The sequence below is a fragment of the Hemicordylus capensis genome, chromosome 6, assembly GCF_027244095.1.
Source record: "Hemicordylus capensis ecotype Gifberg chromosome 6, rHemCap1.1.pri, whole genome shotgun sequence".
Lineage (NCBI taxonomy): Eukaryota > Metazoa > Chordata > Lepidosauria > Squamata > Cordylidae > Hemicordylus > Hemicordylus capensis.
The window spans coordinates 565,665-587,077 of record NC_069662.1 but is presented as its reverse complement, the minus strand read 5'-3'; the positions used below and the strand labels follow the sequence as shown (position 1 = coordinate 587,077).

The 21,413-nt window shown below is 53.3% G+C and overlaps 2 protein-coding genes across 3 annotated transcripts; one reads left to right on the top strand and one right to left on the bottom strand.

The window, feature by feature from the left end:
* Nucleotides 1-1,826: 1,826 nt before the first annotated feature.
* Nucleotides 1,827-5,184, top strand: LOC128329069 (vitelline membrane outer layer protein 1 homolog). Of its 2 annotated transcripts, none has more exons than XR_008309508.1 (3): nucleotides 1,827-2,333; nucleotides 4,159-4,277; nucleotides 4,537-4,552. XR_008309508.1 is itself a non-coding variant. In XM_053259545.1 (3 exons), the coding sequence occupies exons 1-3, from the start codon at nucleotides 3,465-3,467 to the stop codon at nucleotides 4,838-4,840; spliced, it is 618 nt and encodes a 205-aa protein (XP_053115520.1). In that variant the 5' UTR covers nucleotides 2,387-3,464; the 3' UTR covers nucleotides 4,841-5,184. The 2 variants fall into 2 exon arrangements, 1 of the variants encoding a protein (XP_053115520.1); XM_053259545.1 differs by lacking the exon at nucleotides 1,827-2,333 and adding an exon at nucleotides 2,387-3,659 and having other exon boundaries at nucleotides 4,537-5,184.
* Nucleotides 5,185-5,876: 692 nt separating this feature from the next.
* Nucleotides 5,877-15,935, bottom strand: TM4SF5 (transmembrane 4 L six family member 5). Its single transcript, XM_053259546.1, has 5 exons — nucleotides 15,668-15,935; nucleotides 7,957-8,037; nucleotides 7,064-7,203; nucleotides 6,531-6,723; nucleotides 5,877-6,059 (listed from the first exon to the last, which is right to left on the bottom strand). The coding sequence occupies exons 1-5, from the start codon at nucleotides 15,839-15,841 to the stop codon at nucleotides 6,045-6,047; spliced, it is 603 nt and encodes a 200-aa protein (XP_053115521.1). The 5' UTR covers nucleotides 15,842-15,935; the 3' UTR covers nucleotides 5,877-6,044.
* Between the last annotated feature and the right edge of the window lie 5,478 nt (nucleotides 15,936-21,413).

Below are 21,413 nucleotides of genomic sequence, written 5' to 3'. Positions count from 1 at the left end.
ATCCCGTGGCAGAGAGTTCCATAGATTAATAATGTGCTGTGTGAAAAAGTACTTCCTCCTGTCAGTCCTAAATTTCCCGGCCTTCAGTTTCATGGGATGACCCCTGGTTCTAGTGGTGTGAGAGGGGGAGAGAGAGAAAATCCCCTCTGTCCGTTCTTTCTACCCCTTGCATCACTGTATACACCTCGATCATGTCTCCCCTTAGTCACCACTTTTCCAAGGTAAAGAGCCCCAGAAGCAATAGCCTTGCCTCGTAAGGAAGGTGCTCCAGGCCTCCCTGGTCATCTTGGCTGCCCTCTTCTGCACCTTCTCCAGTTCTACAATGTCCTTCTTAAGATACGGTGACCAGAATTGCATGCAGTGCTCCAGATGTGGCCACATCATATAAGGGCATTATAATACTCGCGTTTTTATCAAGGAGACTCCGGCTCTGGATTGCCCCTGCATGCAGCTCCTGCCCGCCCCCCCCCACTTGTGTCCCTCCTTCTGGCAAGGACATGTTGCAAACCCTGCTCCTGGCTGGTTGTCCTCTGCAGCCGGCCAGGGTGCCTCCTTCTCCTGCACGGCGGTGGAGAAAAGCCCCCCCCCCTCCTAGGGGCACCAGCAGTGACGTGGGAGGAGGCAGAAGCCTGCCAGCGGGGAGGGAGCCCTGCTGGGCTGGGGGGGCCGGGGGCGCCTGGGGGACTCCAGGACACACCACGCCCGCCCGGGCGGCAGCAACAGGCAAGGCAGCTGGTGCGAAGAAAGGCCAAGTTCTTACCGTACTTGCCCAAATACGACTCTGAATTTAAGAGGAGTCCCTTAAAAACACGAGGCTACAAACAGCTTATGCCCTTATGTACCCCAAAGGAAGAGGACCCCGCATTTAAGATGGCCCCCTGATTTCTAACATGAAAGAACTTGGGGATTCAGGGAAATACAGTATGCATGGAGCATCTCACGTTTCCAGAGTACCAACCCTTCAGGTCACTGAGGAGACCAAATGGGGCCAGCCACCCACACAGGCTTCTGCTGCGGAATGGAAGCCGTTCCTCCAGTCGTCACTCTCTAGTCTTCACATGACCTTTCTCACCCTGAGGCCTTCTGGGCTGGCCCTTTAAAAAGCAACACCACAGGACTCTCTTTTTCTGTGTGTGTTTAAGCAGCAAAGATCCCTGTAAGACAAAAACAGGGGGTTATACAGTTATGTTTTTGTGCTGGGCGGGGGGGGGGGGGCGGGCGGGCGGACATGATGCAGAGCAACCACCCATGGCAGCTGCCCGCACGGGCAGAAGCCCCCCAAGCCCCCCCCCCCGCGTCCTCCCCAGGGGGCAAAGCTCTGGCTCCGAGCAGGGGCTTGCCTGGCCCTCATCAGCTGGCAGAGGCCAACGTCTGCCCTGTTATTGGGGCAAAGACAAGCACAACCGAGGCCTCCTCTCCGTGGGGGTTGCTTTTGGCAGGGTGGGGGCGGGGCGGCGGCTGCTGCTGCTGCGACCCTGGAGGTGCTTCTGGGATCCCCCTGCTTGTCCTTCGGGGGGGGGGCGGGGTGCATCTTAAACTGAGCTGGTCCGTCCAGCCACCTCCAGCCTGGCTGGCTCTCGGACAGAGAGGAGACCCCTCCCCACCTCAGAAGATCCCCTTTGAATGGAGATGATGGCAAGATTGAACCTGGGACCTGCAAGAGGAGCTCTACCATGCAGCTGCAACCTGTGTGATGACAGGCAGAATGCCAATAGGTGCAGCTCTTCTCCAGCACAAAGGCGCAGGCAGCTGGGAAAGCGTCACCCGTTGATACACTGCCTGCCGCAGGTTGCTAAAGGCAGCAGCTCTTTGTAGGCATGGCAACAGAAGCAGAAGGCGAAAGAGGAGAAGGAGCCGCAGCTGTGAAAATCCACCTTCCCATTCCAGTGGAGGGACCAGCAAGCAGCCACCAGCCTACTGGGCTGCAGCACTGATGAGGAGCAACCAATCCGGGCATTTGCCACACTGGCCGCTGCAACGTGGCCGAAGCGTTTCTGTTGCGTGCCCGTCCAGATTGCCCTCGGGGTCGCCACATTGCAACGTGGGTGCCGTCCACATTCCCCACGCCTGGATTTGAATCATAATGATGCGATTCCGCCTTGCAACGCCGTTAATGCGTCACATGAGACTAGCTGTATTTTTCCGTAGTAGGGAGGCTTGATGCGGACTTCCGGCGTTGCAGCGTTTGGCAGGATGGCCTGCCTTTTCCCTCTTCCGTTGAGAAGTTCATTTCCCTTGCTTCTTCCTGCCTTGTCAAGTGCAGGCAGAGGATTTCTTGCAGCCCGTCCGAACAGGGAGGGTCCTTCTCTGCCCCCTCCCAGCAAAAGGTGAAGGTAAATTTGCGCCCTCGAGTTAGTGTCAACCCCTGGCGCCCACAGAGTCCTGTGGTTGTCTTTGGCAGGATACAGGAGGGGTGGGCCGTGGCCTCCTCCTGCGCAGTTATGAGCGGATGCCTTTCAGCGCCTATCACTGCTGCCCGATAGAAGTCTTTCCCACAGTCTGGGAAACAGACCAGTGGGGATTCGAGCCGGCAGCCTCTTGCTCCCTAGACAAGTTTGGGACCCTCCCCGTCCCTAAGAGTTTGGGACCAGCTTACCCGAGAGAGAGCCTTGCCCCATATGCCCCGACTCAGACTCTGAGGTCTTCCTCGGAGGCCGAAGGAGTTGGGATGGGGGCTGCTCGGGAGAGGCCTTTGCTCCGGGACGGCACCCCAGGGAGACCCGCCTGGCACCCTCGCTTGGTCCTCCCAGACGCCAGCCGGGGAAGACCTTTCTGCTCGCGCAGAGAGACTGTTTCAAATGGATTTTTACAAGCGCTTGGAAATGTTTTTGTTTCCTATGTCCTGTTGTGATTTGTTTGTTTGTTGGTGTTTGCTTTAGCTGGATGTTTTCACTGTGGTGAGCTGCCCAGAGGACCATTTCTTATGGGGCAGTGAACAATGCTGACCATTGCTGTGGCTGGGGTGATTGCTTACGTGTTGTGGCTATGGGTGGGCCTGCTTGTTTTGTGGCTGCCCGGAGAGCAGAAAACCCTGGAGGGGGTCAGGGCAGGGGGGCCCCGTCAGAAATCCGGAGGTTTCCGAGGTGGGGCCTGAAGTGAGGACTGCCAGCCTTTGAGAGTGGGGTGGGGGTTGCCCAAAGAGCCGGAGGGGGGCCTTTGCCACCCCGAGGCCTCCTGCCCGCCTGCCCCCCTTCTTCTTCCTGGAGGGCAGATGAGGGCCCGGAGCGGCTCTGCTTTCTGGCTGCCCCGGCTAATCCCAACCGGCTGAACCGGGCCATGAGTGGTGGCAGCAGCAGCAGCAGCAGCAGCGGAGGGCGCCCCACCCAGAGAAGGCACCTCCTCGGGTCCTGGGCCAATCCCCAGCGGGCGGGCCAGGAGCTGGGTCAGGTTTCCCGGAGGGCGCAGCAGAGCAGGCGATAAAGAGCCCGAGGCCCCGGTGGGCCCAGGCAGTGGCTGGCTCAGGCATGGCGGGGTGCAGAGGCCTCTGCGGGGTGGCCCTGGCTGCACTCTGGCTGGCAGCAGCCGCGGTGGCGGCAGTGCCCAGAGGCGCCCAGGACGACCCGGATGTCATTGGGGTGCCCAACGGGGGCCTCAGGGGAGCGTGGGCCTGGCAGGACAGGTGCCCCGAAAGGACCTATGCCACCGGCTTCAGCATCAAGGTAACCCTCCCTCACCCCGCCCCTCCCTCTCCCTGGCACGGAATGCAAACCAAGGGATCATCTCCAGGAGAGGGGAGCTCACCTGGGGGAAAGAGTGCCTCTGAGCATGTGAAGACCACCTCCCCAACCCCAGGTTCTCTACCAGGCTGAGCCAAGCCAGGACATGCTAAGCAAGAAAAGGCCAAGGGTCACTTGGAGGGGTTACCAGGGGGCAGGGAATGAGCCCCCCCCCCGTGCTCCTCTCAGATCATGCAGGGAGGCTGCTGCTGCTGCTGCTGCTGCGGGTGGGTGGCTGGACCCACCGAGCCGGGCCCCACACCTCTGGCGCCCATGAGGCGGCCCCCAGGCAGCCTCACCCATATCTAGGTGGGGAAGAGCCCTGGATCCGCCCCGCCTCGAGTGGCTGCCCTGGAAGCCCCCTTTGCTGGGGGGAGAAGGATCCAGCCCCCTCACTTGCCCCTTGCCCCCTTCTCTCTCTCTCTCTCTCTCGCTGCCCAAGCTGGAGGCCTATCGGGGGATCCCTGACGACACGGCCCTGAACGGGATCCGGCTGCACTGCACGCCTGGCAGCCGCGGAGACCGCCACGAAGCCCGGACCGCGGAGTCCCAGAGCGGCAGGTCAGTGCTTGGCCCGGGCCCCTCCCTCGGGGGCAGCAGCTGCCCCTGGCCAGCCCCCTTGGCCCCCCCCGCCAGGCCCCGGTCTGAGCAGGAGGCTTGTCATTCAGTCCCCCGAAAGAGAGGCTTCCAGCAAGCCGAGAGAGCCGCTGCTGGCCAGAGGAAGGGGACACGGGGGTGGGGGGTGGGACACAGAGCAGCCTCTCTTCCCTTCCCCAGCCCCATGGCCCCCCCATCTCTCTCTCCCTCTCTCCGGCTGCAGGTGGGGCCGCTGGTTGGAGCCCGCCTGGTGCCCTGAAGGCACTTACCTGCAGAGGTTCTCCCTGCGGGTGGAGGAGCCCCGTCCCGGCCTGCAAGATGCCATGGGGGCCACCAACGTCCGCTTTGCGTGCTCGGGCGGGCAGAACCTGGAGGGCCGCGGCTTGGCCTGGGGGGAGTATGGGGCGTGGAGCCCCCCCTGCACCAAGGGGCTGTGCGGGATCCAGACCAAGCAAGAGATGGCGCTGGGGCCCCTGAGCGATGACACCGCCCTCAACGACGTCCGCTTCTTCTGCTGCACCCACTGAGGCCCCCTGGAGGGACGAAGCCCCCCAGCCCAGCCCAGCCCAGCCCCCCAACCGCTTGGATATTCAGCACCGGAGCCCTGTCGTCGTCGTCGTCCCCTGCCCCATCATAGCCACAGCACCGCTCTGGGCAGGACCCCCGAAGCAGCCTGTTTGGCTAAGGGCAACCACGGAGCGACCCCAGGGAGCCCCCTCCCAAGTGCTTCCCCAATCCCCCTTCTGCTGCTCCCCCAGGTCTCCCAATGAGCCCCCATCTGTCTCCAATCACAATCCTGCTGTATCTGGGCCTGGGCTGATGTAAAGGCCTGGGCTGAATACATTAGAAATAAAGGCCAGAGTGCCGCTGAGCACATGCAGAGTGCTTTTCTCTCACCAGTACAGCGAATCAGGGTGCAGCTTAGAACTGAATTGTAACAGAACAGAACAAAGCACCTCTGAGCACATGCAGGCCGCCTTTGTATGCTCCCCCTTCCCCTCCCTGAGCAACCTGTGTCACTTCTAGGATGCTCCTGCTGTTGCCGGCTAACCCTGAGGGCCAAGTCTGCCCCTCTCCCCCCCCCCCCCCGCTGCAATCTGCCCATCATCTCCTCTCTTTCCGGTGAGGCCCACCAAAGGAGATCAGCCAGGAGGGGAGAAGAGAGCCGCTCTTGGTCCCCCGAGCTAAGCAGGGTCTGCCCTGGCTGCATATGGAAGGGAGACTTGATGTGTGAGCAGCACTGGAAGATGCTCACACCCTTAGGGGATGGAGCTGCTCTGGGAAGAGCATCCAGGCTCCAAGTTCCCTCCTGGCAGCAGCATCTCCAAGATCGGGCTGAGAGAGACTCCTGCCTGCAACCTGGGAGAAGCCGCAGCCAGTGAGCTAGACGGATCAAGGGCCTGACTCAGTATATGGCAGCTTCCTATGTTCCTATAAATGGAGCCTCCAGGTTCAGAGGCAGCCTACCTGTGAGCAGATTCCAATCCCCTGTTTCCACCATGTCGCACCGCTTCCCCCACAATGCCCCCCCCACCTCCGCCCACCTGTCTGCAGGGGCTGGACTTCACAACAAGAGTGTTTATTTTTCACCGGGGGGGGGTTTGGTTTCTCAGCACCTTTGGAACCAGGAGGGGTAAAGGGATGGCAGAATGTTTTGGGGGGTGGGAGGAGCCTGGAAAGGGGACAGTCTCACGGGCGGCCGCCCAGCCGGATCCCAGGACGCAGCCAGCCTCACAGGCCATCGCCCTGCACAGAAAAAGGGAGCATGTCATGACCCTGACCCGCCTGGCACGTATCATCTGAGCAAGAGGGTAGACAGACAGCGTCTCTCCCTGCTTGCCTGCAGGCCTTACGCAGCAGTCAGCCCAGCAGCTGTGGTGCCACGGACTGTTCATAAGCACCCAAACTTCTCAGGGGGAAACTGTCAGAAACAGAATGTTGGCGAACCTGGCAGTGTTGTGAGGGGAAGTGAAAGGCCAGGTGAGGAGTTGGGAATTGTCCACACAGGACAGGCTGTTTTCTGGGACATTTGCCTGCCGCTGCTTTCCCTTGCAAGATATATGCCCACCCACCCCCGGCTCGGTTGTTGTTTTCGTTGGTGGGGGGCCCCTGTTTATCCAGTTCCCCGCACCATCCACCCCCAGCGCTGCTGCCTTCCCCACTTCCCCAGCCAATTCCCCCCCCCCGCCTCATGCCCCTTTCCACCGCCACCCTCACCTCACGGTCAGCTGCCTTGCGACAGTCCCCACACATCGTCCCCAGGAGGCCATTCACCACCTGCACCCCACACAGCACCACCTCCAGGGCGCCCAGCGCCAGCAGGATGGAGAAGAGGACGATGTTCCAGAGCACCACTTGGGGAGGGTTCACACACTGGCTCCACAGAGTCTGGTCGTGCAGGTAGCTCTGGCTGCGTGGGGGGAGGAGAGAGAAGTCCGTCCGTCCGTGGGGCCCAGCCAGGGCAGCTCCCCTCCACCAAACCCACCAGGACTGAGAGGGCCGGCACACAGCTGGGCGTGGGGGGCGGCGGGGAGGGCCTCTCCAGGCTGGGCGGAGCCACAGCAACCTGAGTGGGGGGGGTGTTGAATCTGATATGGGGAGGAGGGAGGCTCGGGGGAGAGGAACTGGGGAGATAAGGGGTGTGTGTGTGAGAGAGAGAGAGCCCTGAGCCCTCGAGGGGTGATGGGGGAGTTGGTGGGAAGACCCCTCCCTGTGCCCCCCCCCCGCCGGCAGATGGGTCCCTTGCTCACTTGAGATTTTTGAAGGGAGTCTCCCATTTCCCACTTTGCGTCTCACACCAGGGCCCGTTGGCCAGGCCTGTGGCGGACACCACGAGGCAGTAGAAGCCCCCCAGGCCCCCCCAGACGGAGCAGAAGACGGAGCGCAGCATCTGTGAGGAGGAGGCATAGAAGAAGGGGGGCAGGTTGGAGGGAGGAGGGGCCGAGCCGCCCCCCAGCACAGCAGTGGCTTGTCCCGATGCCCCTCTTGCACAGAGGGCCCCTCCCCCTCACACTAGGGGGGGTCCCAGCTGAGAGGGGGCAGGCGGGAGGAGGGGCCCAGCTTGAGACCCTCCTCTGTCTGCATCCCTGCAGAGGCTGGAGCTGCTGCCAGTCAGTGCAGAGACACTCCTGAGCTGGGTGTGCCCAGAGGGGTCTTGACTCAGCAGAAGGCAGCTCCTGGGACAGAGACTCCCCCCCCCCCGCTGCGTCTGGGAGGGAGATGGGCTTCTTCCCGGGTGACTTCCAGGCAGGACTGGGCCCCAGCAGCAGCAGCAGCAGCCCTCTCTTGGCAGAAGAAGGGGGAATCAACCCATCTCAGAGGGAAGACTGGGCAGACCTCTTGCACACCCCACACTGTTCTGAAAATACAAACCACCGAAGCAGAACAAACCAGGCCGAACGGCGCTAGTCAGTAACAGGCAGCATTTCTCCCAAAACCAGAATGTGGAGCTTTTAAAGCCGGCGGGGGGGGCTACTTTGGTGGCCAAGCCTGGACCTGCCCCAGCCACCGGCAGCCCCAGCGAATGATCTGAATCCCGGCAGGGAGGAAGGGCCGGGAGATGCACCCCCCACCCTGGCAACAGACCCCACAAGGGCTGCCCCCGCCCTCCAGCCATCCAGTGGGGGCCTTACGGCATCCGTACCCGACACCGGTTTCCGCAGCAGCCGTATCCGCAGCAGCCTTTCCCGCCGGCCCGCACAGCTGAGCAGCCGGTGCAGAGGACCTGGGGGGCAGAGAGGGGAGAAAGAAGCCGGACAAGATGGTCCCTGGAATGGCCGCCCCGAGGAGAGCCAGGGAGGGCCGGGGGTGTGGGGGTGTGGCCAGCAGCAGGGCAGCACCTTGGGGCACGGGTCCCCAGGGAAGGGCTCAGAGCCCTGAATCTCACCAGCCCCCTCCCTGGCCTCTTCCAGGAAGGAGATGCCGCCATGGGGCACCTGCTCAGAGCCACACAGAAACAAAAGCCAGTATTGGACCCCGCTGGGGAGGGAGGGAGGGAGGGGGGGGGGCTCTGCCGCCACTTGGGAAACTCCTGCATTCAAGCCATGGAATTGGAAACACACCCAGGAGCCCGGAGGGAACCGTGCAGAGGACCGAGAATCCCCTGGGAGTTATCCAGGCGTGGGGCAGCCCAGGAGGCAACTGACTTCGCAGCAGATCCAAGGCAGTTTAATTCGGGGGATTAGAGAGGATTCACAAAGATCCAGGCATGTTTCCTTCAAATAAGGAGTTGGTGGGAAAATGGTTTGCTATCTTGAATAAATGTTCCCGAGGTCTTATGGTATTATTAATAATAGAAACAGCGCAATTAGAGACCAAACATATTAAAAAGGATACTACTTCCCATACTGAGGAACTGAAACAAAAACTACTGGAGAGGGAATTTCAGGAGACACCAGGAACATTAGACAAAGATTTAGAGTTCAATATAAGGAACTTAAGGATGTCAAATACCGCAAATTAATCAGGGATTTAAGAGATTATGAAAATAACAGCTTATTCCTGGCAGAAGGAAAAGAAAAGTAGTTGGACTACTGGAAGGAAATCTGTATCATTTGCTCTTACTTCTGATGTTAGTGCAGATCTGGAAGACTCAGTGGGTGATCATGATGCACACGCTTCCACATGCCCACCTATGGTCCTCAGTGGCAGGCAACGTAATCAGGATATCAGATCATCCAGACCCCTTTTAGGCCAGCCCCAAAGCAGGACAAAGGACACAGAGCGAAAGAGTACAGAGCACCCCACAAACAGAGAACTCCACCAAAGTATCAGCTAACGTGGATGTGGAAATTGGAGTATTGAATAAAGGCCTGACATTTATTCCTATGCCTAGGCACAACAATATGACATTTAGAACTTCAACAATTATTTCAGAAAATCCGATTAAGGGTCCCCCCCCCCAAGAAACAGCCTCATTATCACCCTTCAGAAAGGTTGGCATTAAACCTAAATCCACCTTTAATCCTTCAACAAATAATGCGTATATTAAGATCTTTCAGGAAGTGGTCACCAGGGAGGTTTCACAATTTGAGGATCACAATTGCAGAGTTTGGCATAATCATACCAGGGAGGAAAGGGGAGTGTTAAATCACCTCAAAACACAGGAAGATATTGAAGAGAATAATCTTCCGGTGTTGTGAGGTGATAAGGGAGCAGATAAAGCCAGCAGATAAGGCAGGTGCATTGGTGATTTGGGATAAAAAAGATTATGTAGAGGGAATACGGTGACAATGGCTTAACTCATCACATTATTGTAAGACTCCACAAGATCCTCCGGGCCAGGTACAAAATTTAATTACAGACTTGATTTTTGAAGGCCTGTATATGGGATATAAATCCAAATCCACTTATGATTTTTTCCTAGAATGAGAACCAAGAGAACCTGTATTTTATGTTTTACCCAGAATAAATAAGGGGATGATTCCGGTCCCAGGGAGCTTTACACACCTGACTTTTAGCTTGCCTCCCCTCCGGGATGGAGGGTGCGAGTCCACATATCAGCTGGATTTACCCTGAAGTCCCTGCGAGCTCTCAGGGACCAGTTCACAACTGATCCAGCTTTCCCCCTAATTACTGCTGCACATTATAACTTGGCTTGAATTAGGTTCAGGGTTAAAAAAAAATCTATTTGTGGCAGCTTTTTTTAAAAAAAACGAGCTTTCTGGTATGCTGCGGGGCTTCTCCCGAGTCCCGAGATGTGTGGAGTGGCCATTGCCTGTAATTCGCTGTTTTTCGAAACTCAATGAAGGGGAGTTTGACAGCAGTGTTGGGAAGGGTCTGTTCAGAGTGATTTGCAATGGCAAGCGCTGGGGTTGGGGAGGGGTTATGACAAATGGGTGAAATTCTGTGGAGGGAGTCCAGAAGGGGAGGGAGAAATTCCTGAGTTAAACACAAGCACAAATGGCTTATTAGTATTTATTATTATTATTATTATTAATAATAATAATAATAATAATAATAATAAACTGCAAAATGTGTGTCTTCCTATGCTTTGCCTTATTGAAGCCCAGTTACCCCTGCTACCTGGGCAAAGAGGCACCTTTTAACATGGCGATTCTCTTTATTTAGCAGGGGGAGAGTGACTGGCCCTATTCACCCCCAGCACAGGACCCCTCCAGTGACTGTTGCTGGTGCCTGTCTTATGTTTCTTTTTAGATTGTGAGCCCTTCGGGGACAGGCAGGCATCTTATTTATTTATGTATTATTTCTCTGTGTAAACCATTTTGGAAACTTTTGTTGAAAAGCAATATATAAATATTTGTTGTTGTTGCTGCTGCTGCTGCTGCTGTTGAAGCCTGGTCACCATAGGAACATGGGCTTTGAGTACGCAGAATGGAGACTACAGCTTTGATGTAAGTGGAGCCCTTTTTGTCTGAGCTGATTCCATGAGGCTGCATTTTTCTTCATGAAAGAGAGAAAGCAAGGATTTCTACTTTGAACTTCCCTGCCTCTTAAAGGGTCTGGGGTGTATGTGTGTGTGTATGTGGGGGGGGGGGACATGAGGTCATGAAGGCGGTCACTCACAAAGGCAAGTTCATTATAAAAACCAGCAAAGATCTGCGTCAGATTCAGCAGGTTCGGGTTAAGCGTTCTGCTGTTTGATCCGCCTGCTTGGCAATTTTGAGCCATTTTGGAAGGGCGGTATACAAATCAAATCAAATCAAATCAATCAATCAATAATAATAATAATAATTTGTCCTTCTGGTCTTCCATAACCAGCTGTCAAACTAACAACAACAACAAAAAGGTCCCTCGCCTCCTCCTCTGGGATGTGATTGGTTGGAGAAAAACCCCGGAGCAAGCGGTGGGAATGCACACAGGAAAAAGATCTGCAGGGATTGCAGAGAGGAGCTGACCTGATGTGAATGGTCCATTGAATCCCCCGAATTATACATCTGCGAATGTGCTGTGAAGCAGATGTGCTCTTCAGATACCCCGCGGCATGAAGCCATGTGTGGATAACTCCCTGGTAGGCCCATTGTTTCAGGATGTGGCTCTGTTTTAGAACCTATTGCTGCTTCTTTGGAGTCTTTAAAAAACAACGTTTGTCACATTCCTACATACCTAAAAGACAACAGGCTTTTTAAAAATTATATTGACAAGCTATCACTGCCCTCCACCTCAATATTTTTGGTAACTATAGATCAGGCCTACTCAATTTAGGCCCCCCCAGCTGTTTTTGGACTACAGCTCCCATAATCCCCAGCCACAGTGGCCAATAGCCAGGGATGATGGGAGTTGTAGGCCAACATCTTCAGGAGGGCCGAAGTTGAGCAGGCCTGCTAGAGATGTTGTTGCCCTCTATACCAACATTCCTCAACAGGAGGCATTACAAATTATTCAATCCATAAGAATTGGATAAGAAGCACTTCTAGATCCTCCTACGATATTTTTATGTGACCTAGCAAATATTATCTTGACTAAGAATATTTGTCATTCATGCCGGAGTTTTACTGGCAAATTCCAGGGTTAGCCATGAGATGCAGGTTTGCCCCTGAACTGGCCAACCTCTTCATGGATGATTTAGAGCAACAATTTATCTTGAATAAATGGGTTTGTGTCACACATAGGGGCATACAAAAGATTTTTGGATAAAATTTTTGTCATATAGACAGGATCAGAGGATGAGTTAATTAATTTCCAGAACTCTGTGGATACTATCCATCCTACTATTAAGTTTCAAGTTTCTGATGATACTGATAAAATGAATTTTTTTAATGTTGAAGTCACCAGGAAAGGAAACAAGCTTACTAGGGACTTGTATAAAAAAACCTATACATTTGAATTCTCTGCTGAAATTTGACGGTTATCACCCACCTGGCCTTAAAAGAAATCTCCCATACTCCCTCATGTTGAGATTACGTAGGAATTGTAGTGATCTGGATACCTTCTACAGACAAGCTGACAACTTGAAAGCACAACTATTGGAAAGTTACCCTATACAAATTATCAAGAAAGTCTTGTACAGGGCTAAAGCTTTGGATCGGGGAGGATTACTCACTTCTCAAAAAAAGAAGGAGATGTGCAACAGGATGATTATGCCAATCACCTATGATACGCACTCTCGGGTATGATAATCAGTGGATAATCAGAAGACATTGGCATCTATTACAAGATGTTCCGGGACGTGAATAACAACCTATATTTGCTCACAAAAGATGTACGAACTTGAAAGATAGCCTGGTACATCGTGACTCATTAAACAGATCTACTAAAGATGCCACACACATCGATAAATGGAAATGTACCTAAGGGACAATTCAGATGTGGACATTGTTCAGTTTGTAACAATTGTGAAAAGACAGCAACAATTCAAAAACCCCAGCGTCAGAGTATATATTACATCAGAGATATTTTAAATTGCAGCAGCAAGGGAGTTATCTATGGTATACAGGGTCCTTGTGGATTGGGTATGACTACAAGACAGATAAGAATGAGCATAGTGGGACATAAGAGCTGTATTAGAAACAATAAAATGCTCGTTTCCCAGGGAGTTATTTGCACAGGGCTTCATGCTGCGGGCTAAATGTTGAGGGAAGCCACTTCGAATGACACTCATGGCATTGAGGGAAGCAGCCCCTCCCCTCTGCTCTCGGGTTTCCTTTTGGAGCCAGCATGGTGTAGTGGTTAGAGTGCTGGACTAGGACCGGGGAGACCCGAGTTCAAATCCCCCTTCAGCCATGAAACTAGCTGGGTGACTCTGAGCCAGTCACTTCTCTCTCAGCCTAACCTACTTCACAGGGCTGTTGTGAAAGAGAAACTCAAGTATGCAGTACACCACTCTGGGCTCCTTGGAGGAGGAGTGGGATAGAAATGCAAAAATAAGAAGAAGAAGTTCACATGGCAGGCGTCTGTGTTTTCCTTCTAGCCAATGGTGGTGGTGGGGAGAGATTTCTAAAGCCTATATCTGCATTCCTAAAAGGGTGTGTCTCTCTTATCATGTTAATCATTCTACATCATTGCCTCTCCCTATTTTCTCTGGCATTCGCTTAAAATCAGCATTTAAAAACCTGGAAATACATCGAGATAAGCTAGAATTTGAAAGACAAAGCCCTATTTGTGTGTGGAGTGCTTGCAAGGATCTCGAAGGGACTTTGGGGTAAGTTTGGCTGGTGTGTGAATGCACACACTTCCGGAAGAGATTCGGGGTAACAGCCCTGTCTGTAAAGCCTCCTGGTCAAACACCTTCTAGAATCTGAACACCTGGTTCAAAGTTTTGGTGTACAGAACAGGCCCACTTGGCTGACACGAAGAGAGCTGTAGTGGATCCATACACTGAAAACATGGTCCCCCTTTGGGCTTGAATGAAGAAGTTAATTGGCTTGTAGGTTAAATACAGTGCATGGCTGGCCATTGTTTTAAATTTTACAAATGAACACTTGTTATATATATGTAATATCTCGATATATTGATTTTACCCACATTTTATAGAATTTATATTTGTATACTCTGTGGTTGCTGTGTCACTATTTTACATGATTGGATTTATGCAGTGTAATGTATGTTCTAAATATGTGTTGTACATTTTTTGTCATGGGAGCAAGTGGTAGCAAGATCAAGAGGCAGGACACTTAATTCCGTGGTATTATCAGGTGTCTCCAATTTTATTGTGAGAAAAGTCAGACTCTATTTTAGCCATTTAGCTAGAATTAGCAAAGAAAGCAGTGAACAGCCCTATCCTTAGATTGGGTAGAAGTAAACAGTACAGAGTAAGTACTCCATATAACATTTTGGAAACTTATATTTTGGGAAAGTAACAGATTATTATTTTGACACTATGATGGATACCACTCTTTATTAAGGTTTGTGATTTTGCTTGATTGTTTTGATTATATGGTCTATTGAGTTACTGTAATTTAGTCCACTCTGGATTTTCATGTGGCAATTTGTATTTCACTATATTGGTTACCAGCCTCCGTTGAGATAGCCTAACCTGCATGTTTTGTCTTATAGTGATATTTTGTTAAATATACTACATTCGCCACTGAAGAAGACTCCATTAGAGTTGAAACGTGCCTGGCAACAGTATATCTGTGAATAGATGCTGGCAAATCTATATGTTACCCCTCGGCTAAAACAAGACATTGGGAAGATTGACTTGGACTTCTCCCATCTTGTGGATGAACTTTTGGACTATTGGACTTTTTAATTAGACATAGAGACCATCTTAATGACTATGTGTATAGAGATATAGTTTTATAACTCCTATGTAACTGGACGGTGTTCTCAAAGAGTGTAGTTTGATTATAATTATATTAAAACATATGTCCATATCTGGATTCTTTTTGGACACCTCGGCACCTGCACAGAGCACCCGGGGTGGGGGTGCGGGGGGGGGGGAGGAGCTCCTGGCCTCCCTGGCTCTCAGATGCTGCAGTACAACACTGGAGACTTCAAAACACACACACACAATTATTCTTGGGGGGCATGATTGAGTTTGATTATCAACAGTGGGGTGTGGGTCTGGGGCCCAGATCCTTTAAGGACCGAGGGACACCTCTGAAGTCAGTTCCCGAGCCTTTGTTCCCCCCTCCCATGATGCACTTCCCTCCCCCCTCCCCCCCTTGATGATTCCAGGGAGGCAGAATGTCATCTCCTCCCCCACCCGGATAGGCGACCAGCCACCTGTCACCTGTGCCAGATAAAACCTCCCTTATCTCCCACAGGTGGGGAGCAAGCAAAGTGTGCTCAAAGTTCAAGAGGAAGGGAAACTGAGGGCGTTTGCCTGGGAAAGAGGAGGGGCGCTGGGGGCGCCAGGCCAGGAGCCTGAGGGGTGGGAAATGGTGGGGGGGGGCCCTGGGAGGAAGAGGTGCCAGGAGACGGGGAGGGAGGCTGGACTCCTGGCAGGCTCTCTGCAGCTGCCTCCAAAGGGGGCCACTGCTTGGGCCTGGAGAGGGGCTGCAGCAGCTAGTGCAGCATCACGGGGTGGGGGTGTGTGGTTCCGTCCACCCCTCCCCCTTGGCCCCCTCCATCAGCTGCCCTCTCCTCCAGCAAGGAGGGCCGCCTGCAGAGCACACGGGTGAGCCGGCCACCGGCTCCAGGGGACGGGGGAGCCTCTTCCTCCCAGGCTGGCTAGCCAAATGGGTGCTGATGAAGAAGGCAGCCCTCGGCAGGCGCCAGCCATGCAGGAGGGCAGCAGCTGTGCTGGGCTCAGAGGCCTCCTCCTGCTGAAGGGGCGCTGCCTGGCTCCTACCCGGCCCCTCCTCCCGGAGAGGACCCCCCCGGGAGAGAAGCCCCTTCCCGGCTCCGCCTGCCACCCCCGGCCCCCTTCTAGCATCCTTCCAGCGACTCCCAGAGCTGCCTGGGGCGGGGGGACCCCCTCCTGGTGCCATGGCGTTGTGGCTGGTACTCACCATCAGCCCCCCACCAAGGAGGCCCCCCATCAGCCACACCTGCAGTGTGAGGTTGTCGGGCGTCCAGCGCCGCTCAGCATTGGGGAACATCAGGAGGATGTTGGCCAGGATGCAGGCCAGGCCCATGGGCACTAGGGAGAGGCCCACCAGCCGGGCACACTTCCCTGTGCACATGGCTGGGCGAGGAGGCAGCAGTGGGAGCCCGAGAGCGAGTCTGGCAGTGGCCGGGCGGCACAGAGACGGGGACAGGAAGAGGCCTCCGCGGCTGGCTGTTTGCGCGCAGATAAGCTGGGCAAAGGGCTAGCAGAGAGGGGGCACGCCCCTCGCTTCCCGGGGCCTCCCTCTTCCAGGCAGGAGGAGGCCGGGAGGGAAGCCCTCGGGATCCCCGGGGCCCTTCTCAGGCGGGGGCTGCTCAGGCTGCTCCGGGGGTGGGGCCCGGGGGTCGCCAGCCAGCCAGCCATCCTGCCAGTTCCTTGCCTGCCCATCTGCCCAAATCCCCTCTCTGGACCAGACTGCCTGACTCTGCCGTCATCCAGGCTCGGACTGGCCCATAGGTCAAGAGGGCATATTCCCGGTGCGCCCTACCCACACGGTGCCCCTGCGCCCCAACTCCCACCCTTAATGACCTCTTCTGCTCAAAACCTGGCGCCCTCCCCACACACATTCCGGTGCCCTCTCGGTGCCCCCAGTCCGGCCCTGCCGTCATCGCCTCTGCAGAGCAGTTCTGATGACGGCCCCCAAAGGGCAAGAGGTCCCCAGGGTGCTTCAGACGCAATCTCAAAGTGGGGCTCATCATACCGGCCCTCGTTTTGATTCCAAACCCGGGTTGGGGTTCCAGACACACGAACCGCGGCAGGGACTCTTTCCCTCGGCCTTCCAGAAAAGCCACAGCCTAGACCTCAAACAGGGGCCTCTGGAGGCAGAGCAGCGTCCCAAACTGCAGCTGGTCAGTTCAGACACAGTGCCAAACCGGTTTGCTCAAACTGGCTTACAAACTGGCTTCAGACGGTAGCTTCAGCTCCTGGGCACTTTCCAGGCTAGCTGCTCAAAATGCTTCCGTTCCGGCAAGTTGCATTCGAAACGTAGTCAGCAGGGGGAGCAGCAGTCTCGTGGAAACGAACAACCCGGAGCAACAGCAACTTCTTAAAGCCGCCGGATACCTGATGCCCTTGCTCTATATTGCAGTGATGAAATTCGAGGCAAGGCACTGGCAATCTGGACGGCACCCGGCTGTCTGCGTAGGGAGTGCGGTGTCACAACGCAGGAAGTGGGGAAGCACATTTCTGAGCTACACCGCGGCCCCGTTGCAGGGTCTAATCTGGAAAGCGCCCTGTTTTGCTGGCTGCTCACAAGCCGTGGCTTGCCAGATGAGGTCAGTTCAGACATCACAACAGACTCTGGTTGAACCATCTCACTAAGATCATCCCTCCCCCGCCTCTTAACCAATGTGAGAAGCTCTGAACATGTGCAGAGCTCAGAAAAATCCCTCTTCTCACTGACTAAACTGCACCCACTTGGTTCTGGCCAGACAGAGGTGGTGGGTGACGGCTGGCAAGCCACGCAAGGTGGCTGGGGGCCAGCGAGGAGCACACCTGGCCTTGGGACTGGCTGGCTCACTTCCTTGGCTGCTGAGCTGCCTTGGGGCTGTCAGAGAGGGCTGCCCCCTGCGCAGGCTGTAGAAAGAGGGGAGCACCAGAGGAGATGTCCTTTTGTCTTCAGCCAATGTGGGAGGCTGGGCTAAGGAGCTACCACCTCTTCCAGGTTTGCAAGCACAGATATACAGAACTCTCTGCGTGCGTGCTCTGCTTATGGAGCTAGTCCTCAACATTAAGTACATAAGAACAGCCTTGCTGGATCAGGCCCAAGGAAGCCCATCCAGTCCAGCATCCTGTTTCACACAGTGGCTCACCAGATGCCTCCGAGAAGCCCACCGACAAGAGGTATGTGCCTGCCCTGCCTCCTGCTGTTGCTCCCCTGCAACTGGCATTGAGAGGCATTGTGCCTCTGAGGCTGGAGGTGGCCCACAGCCATCAGACAAGTAGTCATTGATAGACCTCCGTGGATTTGTCTAAGCCCCTTTTAAAGACATCCAACTTTGGTGCTGGAGAAGAGTTTTGCGGATACCATGGACAGCCAGGAAAACAAACAAATGGATCCTAGAACAAATCCATCCAGAATTTTCATTCGAGGCACAAATGACCAGGCTCAAACTATCACACACTGGACACATTATGCGAAGAAGACCCAGCTCCCTTGAGAAGTCCATAACGCTGGGAAAAGTTGGAGGAAAGAGAAGAAGAGAACGACCAGCAGCAAGGTGGATGGACTCAATTATGACAGCAATGAATGCACTTTTGAGAGACCTTCAAGGCCAAGTGGAAGACAGCTCATCCTGGAGATAATCTCTCTATGGGGTCGCTAGGAGTCAACACCGACTTGACGGCACTTAATCAATCAAGCTGGTGGCCATCACCACATCCCATGGCAAAGAATTACATAGATTAATTATGCGCTGTATGAAAAAGTACTTCTTCTTGTGGGTCATAAATTTCTCGGCCTTCAGTTTAATGGGGTGACCCCTGGTTCTAGTCAGGGCCGGATTAAGCTAGTGCGGGGCCTGTAGCATATGCTATGAAGGGGCTTCAAATTTTAAACAATGCACATAAATATTGAAACATAAATTATTCACTTGCATAGTAAAGTAATTCAATTTTTTCATTTGCTATACAGCCAAATAATCTGACAAATGTCTGACACTTCAGTAATATACATGTACCCCTACTCACTGAGCAAAGAGGCACCTTTTAAGGTGGCGAGTCTCTTGATTGAGCAGGGGGAGAGGAACTGGCCCTCTCCGTCCCCAGCACAGCATCCCCCCAGTGACTGGTGCTGGTGTCTCTCTTATGCTTCTTTTTAGATTGTGAGCCCTTTGGGGACAGGGAGCCCACTTATTTGTTTGTTATTTCTCTATGTAAACTGCCCTGAGCCATTTTTTGGAAGAGCGGTATAGAAATTGAATGAATGAATGAATGAATGTAGGTATCAATTTCAAATGTCAAAAGTAAGAAAAATACAATTTAAACATGCCCTGTTCACGCACAGACTGATAGAGAGGTTGTATGGTGTATGGTTGAAAGTATATCATTTTTAGACACTTCCCCACCATTGAATACAATTGTTAGCATTATTTATGCCTTGACATTGCAAGCAAACAAAACAAACAAAACCACGTTGTATCAGCCCTGAGGCCCTCAAAAATGAGGGGCCCGTAGCAAATGCTACATTTGCTACTACATTAATTGGCCTAGTGTTGTGAGAGAGGGAGAAACATTTCTCCGTCCATTCTACTCCATGCATAATTTTATGCAACTCTATCATGTCCCCCAGTAGTCACCTCTTTTCAAACTAAAAAGCCCCAGATGCTGTAGCCTTGCCTCGTAAGGAAGGTGCTCCAGGCGGGGCCCTGATCATCTTGGTTGCCCTCTTCTGCGCCTTTTCCAGTTCTACAATGTCCTTTTTTAGATGTGGTGACCAGAATTGTATGCAGTACTCCAAGTGTGGTCGCACCATAGTTTTGTATAAGGGCATTATAATATGAGCCGCTTTATTTTCAGTCCCCTTTCTAATGATCCCTAGCATTGAATTTGCCTTTTCCACAGGTGCTGCACATTGAGTCAACACTTTCAACAAACTGTCCAGTCCACCACGACCCCAAGATCCCTCTCCTGGTCAGTCACTGGCAGCTCGGATCCCATCAGTGTCTATGTTAAGTTGGGCTTTTTTGCCCCGATATGCATTGCTTTACACTTGCTTGCATTGAACTACATTTGCCATTTTGTTGCCCACTCACCCAGTTTGGAGAGATCCTTTTGGAGCTCCTCACAATCTGTTGTGCATTTCACTACCCGAAAGAGTTTGGTGTCATCTGCAAATTTGACCACTTCGCTGCTCACCTCAACTTCTAGATCATTTATGAACAAGCTAAAGAGCACTGGTCCCAGTACCGATCCCTGGGGGACCTCACTTCTTCCCTCCATTGGGAAAACTGTCCATTTATTCCCACCCTCTTGTTTCCTGTCCTTCAACCAGTTGCCAATCCACACATGAACCTGTCCACTTATCCCATGACTGCTAAGTTTACTCAAGAGCCTTTGGTGGGGAACTTGGTCAAAAGCTTTTTGGAAGCCCAAGTATACTATGTCAACCAGATCACCTTTATCCACATGCCTGTTGACACTCTCAGAGAACTCCACAAGGTTAGTGAGGCAAGACTGGCCCTTGCAGGAGCCAGGCTGGTTCTCCTTCTGCAGGGCCTGTTCTTGTTGGAGGTGGACTTCCAGTGCATCGACCTTTTGTACCAACTATCCTAATGACCACTAGAGGCACTGGGAGTAGAGATAGTGAGCAAGGGTCTCCCTAACTGTTCTACCTGTCTCTACTCTATGACCCCTGACCTTATCCTCCAGGTATTTCCTTGTGCTGAATCCCTTCCTTTTCCTCTTAGGAAACATCTCTCTCTCCCTGCCTATTCATTATGTAGTTCTATAGATCAGGATCAAGTCTTTCCTATCCAGAGTGTACTTCACCAATAAATCTATGCAGCATTTTATTCTACAAGAATCTCCATGTGTCTTCTCTAAATAGCTGCAACAACTAAACTCTGCTACTACTCTGTAACTGGAGTGGGCAGCTTCTTGAGTGCTCTGCTAATTAACCGGGGAATAAAAGTACAACCCTCACCCACCAACAGTTCTTCTATATGTTTCAACCATTTTGTCCTTAAGTATGCTTTCCATCAATTTCCCTGGCACAGAAGTTAAGCTAACCAGCTTATACTTTCCTGGACCTCCCGGAATCCCTTTCTGAAAATTGGGGTTACGTTAGCTGCTTTCCAGTCCTCCGGTACGGAGCCTGATTGTAGGGACAAGTTACATATTTTTGCTAGGAGATCAGCAATTTCACCTTTGAGTTCCTTCAGAACTCTTGGGTGGATGCCATTTGGCCTTGGCGATTTGTGCATTTTCCAAGACAGTTTAGAACATCCTCTCTCACCTCAAATGGGTCCACTTCTTCAGCCTCTCAACCTGGGAAGCTCAATTCCGGAGAGAGTGTGTGGTCAGAATTCTCCGAAGACCGATGCAAAGCACTTATTCAGCTCCCTGCTTTAGTCTTGACTAGCTGGGCCGGGCTCAGAGCATCTGTGCCTCTAGTTCTCCTCCCGCCGCCGCCGCCGCTGTTTTCTCCTCCGCCTGCCACTGCGGCCGTCACTTTCTTTGCCTGCCTGCCACTGTTTTCTCCCTTCCCTGCCTGCCCACCCACAAGCCTGTCCAGCGCTGCTGTTTTCCCCTCCCCCTGCTGGCAGCTTGTTTGCAAACTCTCACGAGAGCTGCCACACATGGGATTAGCGACAGGTACCCTTAAGATAAATAGATAGATAGATAGATACTGATTGGTTCCTCACAAAAGGACGACTGTGCTTGTTTGCAGACAAACCTGGGCACTTTCCAGACTAACTGCTGGAACAGCAGCAAAATGCCTCCATTCAGGCAAGTCCCATTCGGGACGTAAACAGCTGGGGCAGCAGTCCCGCAGCAACTAACAACCCGGAAAAACAGCCACTTTTTCACGCCGGATGTACGACGTCCTCACAGCGATTAAATTTGCAACAAGGCATTGGAAATGTGAAGGGCACCCTGCTGTCCCCATAGGGAGCACAGTGTCACGATGCAGGAAGTGTGGAAGGACA

Bases quoted from the DNA above. Each gene is read 5' to 3' on its own strand.
- LOC128329069 (XM_053259545.1), top strand. From the start codon at position 3,465: ATGGCGGGGTGCAGAGGCCTCTGCGGGGTGGCCCTGGCTGCACTCTGG. The intron at 3,660-4,158 runs GTAACCCTCCCT...TCGCTGCCCAAG, and splicing joins CCACCGGCTTCAGCATCAAG to CTGGAGGCCTATCGGGGGAT. The intron at 4,278-4,536 runs GTCAGTGCTTGG...CTCCGGCTGCAG, and splicing joins GCGGAGTCCCAGAGCGGCAG to GTGGGGCCGCTGGTTGGAGC.
- TM4SF5 (XM_053259546.1), bottom strand. From the start codon at position 15,841: ATGTGCACAGGGAAGTGTGCCCGGCTGGTGGGCCTCTCCCTAGTGCCC. The intron at 8,038-15,667 runs GTGAGTACCAGC...TCTGCCCCCCAG, and splicing joins TCCTTGGTGGGGGGCTGATG to GTCCTCTGCACCGGCTGCTC. The intron at 7,204-7,956 runs GTACGGATGCCG...TCCTCCTCACAG, and splicing joins GCTGCGGAAACCGGTGTCGG to ATGCTGCGCTCCGTCTTCTG.